Here is a 4,164-nt window from a genome sequence, read left to right as displayed (position 1 = left end):
ACAACCAAGAGCCCATCCAACTTGCTCCTGCGTGAATATAAAAATAACGTGGCTGTTTTGGAGATTTTGTAAGGAAGCTGTTACTAGCACTAATATTTTGCCGACAGATAAGAAACGACTTCGAAGTCCTCCAAAACCTCTAGGAGCATCATCACTCATGGAGCAAACATGTGGGTTATGGAGATCGAAGCGGACCATCGACCGCCACAACCCTTACACCATGGACCAAAACCACCCCGCCTCTATGTAAAGCTCTCAACTAGGTGCTACCAACTATACAAAACTAATAGAACACATGCCACATGTGTGATGCAAAAAAATTGTTTTCGGGGTGAAAGGTTGAAAAAAAGATGCTAACGTCTCCTCCTGAAAAAGTGCTAAGTCAACATTTATTCGTCGAGGATAGAGAGGACACGGAGCAGAGTTTGAAAATTTCTCAATGTAGCATTTTGCATGAATACTGCAACCAAATTTCTGCAGTCAAACACAATAAAAAACGATCAGATTTTGGTCTCCATTGAGGTTGGGAAAGAAACCTAGCATCAACTTGGTGTTGTAGTAGCATTCACATACCTTATGCTGTTCGAGAAATACTCTAATCATCGGCGCCACACAGAACGGCAATGAAAACTGGCTAACTGGTCAGATACAAACCACCTTTCTGGGTGGGATGAAATGGACATTTGTGGATACATTTAATAGGCTTCATGAATTTCATGAACTAATACAAGAGAACGTCGATTATGTATCATTAAAAGGTTGTATCTCTCACCTCCTATCTCTGTTTCTCAGAACCCAGTGTCACATGTGTGGTACGGATACTAAACTACCATATAGCGAATGAACGCGCCAAGTTGTCGCACCTAAAGAAAAGCTAATTCCAAATCAGAAAAAGCAGTGTAGATTCACCATTGACTGAGGAGACCTGTACATTTATTTCCCTTCATCAATGATTGAGTTGGTTAAAAAACCTAATGGGAACAATAAAACACCTGGATAGTTGTCGCTGAAAACATGGCAGTGACTGTGTTAGGAAATAATTGAACAGACAAAGCCAAATCACGCAAATTTTAAATCCTCTCAACAAATAAGGAAGCAAAAAGCTTGTCGATAAACAATTTTCGGTTTATTAACGTATTGATAAAGTAGAAAATTCTTGATCGAGTTCAAGGATTTCCAAATTGTCTTTTCTTAAAACAGGCAAGCCTGAGGCAAGGAGGATCAGATATGAGGGCTGGGCCTGCACCACTGCTGACCAAGATGGGCGTTTACAAGCTAGACGAATTGTGCGATTAAGCAAATCCGTGGCTTGACTGAACCAAACTATTTGAGAGTGCGGGGATTTAGCGCAAATAAAAGTGTCACTGTGGTCATATCTGCTCAAAGGTGAATAGGACAATCGGAATATATTCACTAGTGTAACTTGAGGTCGACAGCAGATACGATTGCCCATTCAGGCCAACACCAACCAAGAACAGACCACGATGCAATCATTTAAATGTCACTTTCATGCACAATTTGGAAAAGTAGAAATGAGTTTGATTAAATGTACCCAACAGTGAACAGGACGGCCTGAGTGCATTCACTAGCGTAAGACAAGGTCGACAGGTACTCGGAAAGAAGTATATGGGATTCGCGAAGTCAAACCGAAACTGCACAATATTAGGCTACAATACAATACTTCAAATCTCCTATTCAAGTGCAATTTTGCAGCATGCAAACGAGTTTCGTTAAATCTACTCAACTGTGACCATGGTCGCCAGGAAAATACTCGCCAGCCTTGCTCAAGGTTAACGGTCATTCGCAAGGACGTCAACCTGGTTTGCTCAGTCAAGCTAAAAGTGACCAGAATTCGGTTGCAAAATGATGCTTCAAACTTCAAATGCGAGTGCAATTTGCCAGCATGAAAAAGTTCAGTTAAATCTACTCAATTGTGTCAACGGAGGTCGGCAATGATTCACAAGCCTAACTCAAGGTCAGCAGACATTCGGAGCGACATCAATGAGACCTGCTCAATCAAACCAATATCAAACAGGAAAAGGCCCCATTGCGGTCCTTCAAAACTCACATTCGAGTGCAATTTGCAAGCCTGCAAATGAATCCCGCTATATCTGCTTAACTGTGCCCATGGTGGTCAAAAAATTAGACAATAGCCTGACTCAAGGTCATCTGCCTGCCTTTATTCTTTCGTCACTAGCACTCCGCTTCCACTATTCTTTGCATTGCGTTGGATGTGCTAAAGGGCACCACAAGAGGTTCTAGGGGGAATTTCGTTGGAAAAATGCGTGTCACATATATGTGACACCAGAAGAACACAACTCAAACTGCAGCAATGGTAGCTCAGTCAAAAGAGAGGCTCATTTCGCGGGAGCTAAGTGATTAATAAGCTGCCTGGGAGGTAATTTGTTTGGTCTTGCAACTATTTGGCAAAAGTATTCGCACTAATTATGCCTTGTGGCGAGTCACAACGATTTCAAAACTGCGAAAACCAACAGCGAGTCCAGTCCACGGAGATGTCAAAGGGTTTCAAGGTTTCAACTACTATTTACGCTTTCAACATCAAAAATAAGGTGCATTTGAGACGCACACAAAAACACTCGATGCATACCGTTGTTTAGAGAGAGCTCTTCAGTTGGTGAGTGACAAGATTCCACAAATCAAGGCATGATTAAAGTCAGGATGAATAATATTTCCAGCACCACTGGTACCATTCTATCGGGAAAATTTACGTCGTCATTAGGACAAGAAGAGCTCAACCACATGACTACAATATGGCTTTAAAAGACTCTGTGATACAAGAGACAACTAAGCAACTCATAACACGAAGGAATACACCCTTCCAACATACCACGTAAAGTGATGTAATGAAGACGGGGAGACAAATTAAGGCTCTGCGAATCTGCACGTCGAAAACTTGATCAGCTTATTTTAAACGGATAAAACATATTCTTGCAGGGGGGAAGCAATCCATATAAAATGAGCGGATTTCCATGAATGACCCAAAACGCGAGTTAATAAGACAAATAGACCAAACGCATCCGCGAATCATTGACAGCCCACCTTCCAGGGGATGCCAATCTTCTCAAGGAAGAGGTCGTGCAATTGTTGTCTGGCGGAGTAGACACTGACGAAACGCTCCGTGATTATGCGGTCCCGGGCACGGCGAACCTAGTGCCGACGCAGCTCATCGCCGGAGATGGACTCCTTCACATTCCTACCTTGAGAATGACTGTTACGATTGAAGAGCTGTCGTTACACAAATGCACTTATTTATGTTTGATACAAGGCTGGATAAACTAATCAACTGAACGCTCCAAAAATAATAATCTAAGCAACAAGAAATGTAGTAGGTCTTTGGGAGGGGAATTGGAAATATGCAAGACGAGAAGTGAGGGGAAGCTGATCTGTAATAAGAGTCGGAACCGCGTACGAGGTCGACCACGTAAAGGACGGTGGAGAGCACACGAACGTGAGCGTTGGGAGAAACGTTGGCACGTTCCCTGAGGCCCACGGCAACATCCACTTAGCACTATCCTTACTGCCGAACCGAAAATGGAAGAGCGGTGGATGAATAATAAAATCATGAAGGACCTAGTTTAATTATATAAAATTATATATGAAACACGACGAAAACAGAGAAAATTGGTTCAATTTCCTCATCAGACACGAGTCGTGGAGAACAGTAAGGAATTTAGCAGCTCTAATGCCTATCAATTTCCACTTCAGTCAGTAGCGCTGCGCTAGGCTATGAAGAATTCCAAATAAACAGTGGCTAGAATGTTACCCCTTAACACATATGCTACTCAGAATATTTTTCAAGGACTGATATTCACACCGATCACTAATTGGCACTCCTGCAAATGGTAAGCATAACAGCATAGTGACGAGTGCATTGGCTATAATGACAGCTAAAAATCGAGTTATATTACTCATTCGCACATTCGAGTCATGCTTTCTGCAAAAATTTCCATGCAGTTATACGCGGCGATAAGTGGACTCGAGGAATTGCAGTGAGCAAGCAGCGAAAAACAACAGAGCATATGTAAACAAAAGCAAACTCGCGTAAATGGGCCTAAAAATAATGCATTGCACAGCAATCCTGCCATTTTGAAATCACTACGAGCTGGCTAGAATGTCTACGAATACTTGTCTGAGGGTAGAAAA

The 4,164-nt window shown here is 42.3% G+C and overlaps 1 protein-coding gene across 1 annotated transcript; it reads right to left on the bottom strand. All coding sequences in view use genetic code 11, as the record gives it.

The window, feature by feature from the left end:
* Positions 1 to 273: 273 nt before the first annotated feature.
* On the bottom strand, positions 274 to 3,933 carry EGR_11009 (hypothetical protein; the record flags this gene model as incomplete). The annotated part of the gene is made up of 3 exons (XM_024500258.1): positions 274 to 474; positions 3,540 to 3,591; positions 3,785 to 3,933. 3 exons carry the CDS (start codon positions 3,931 to 3,933, stop codon positions 274 to 276), a joined length of 402 nt encoding a protein of 133 aa, XP_024345329.1.
* Positions 3,934 to 4,164: the final 231 nt, after the last annotated feature.

The sequence above is a fragment of the Echinococcus granulosus genome, assembly GCF_000524195.1.
Source record: "Echinococcus granulosus chromosome Unknown EG_S00328, whole genome shotgun sequence".
NCBI lineage: Eukaryota > Metazoa > Platyhelminthes > Cestoda > Cyclophyllidea > Taeniidae > Echinococcus > Echinococcus granulosus.
This window is presented reverse-complemented; position numbering and strand designations above follow the sequence as displayed.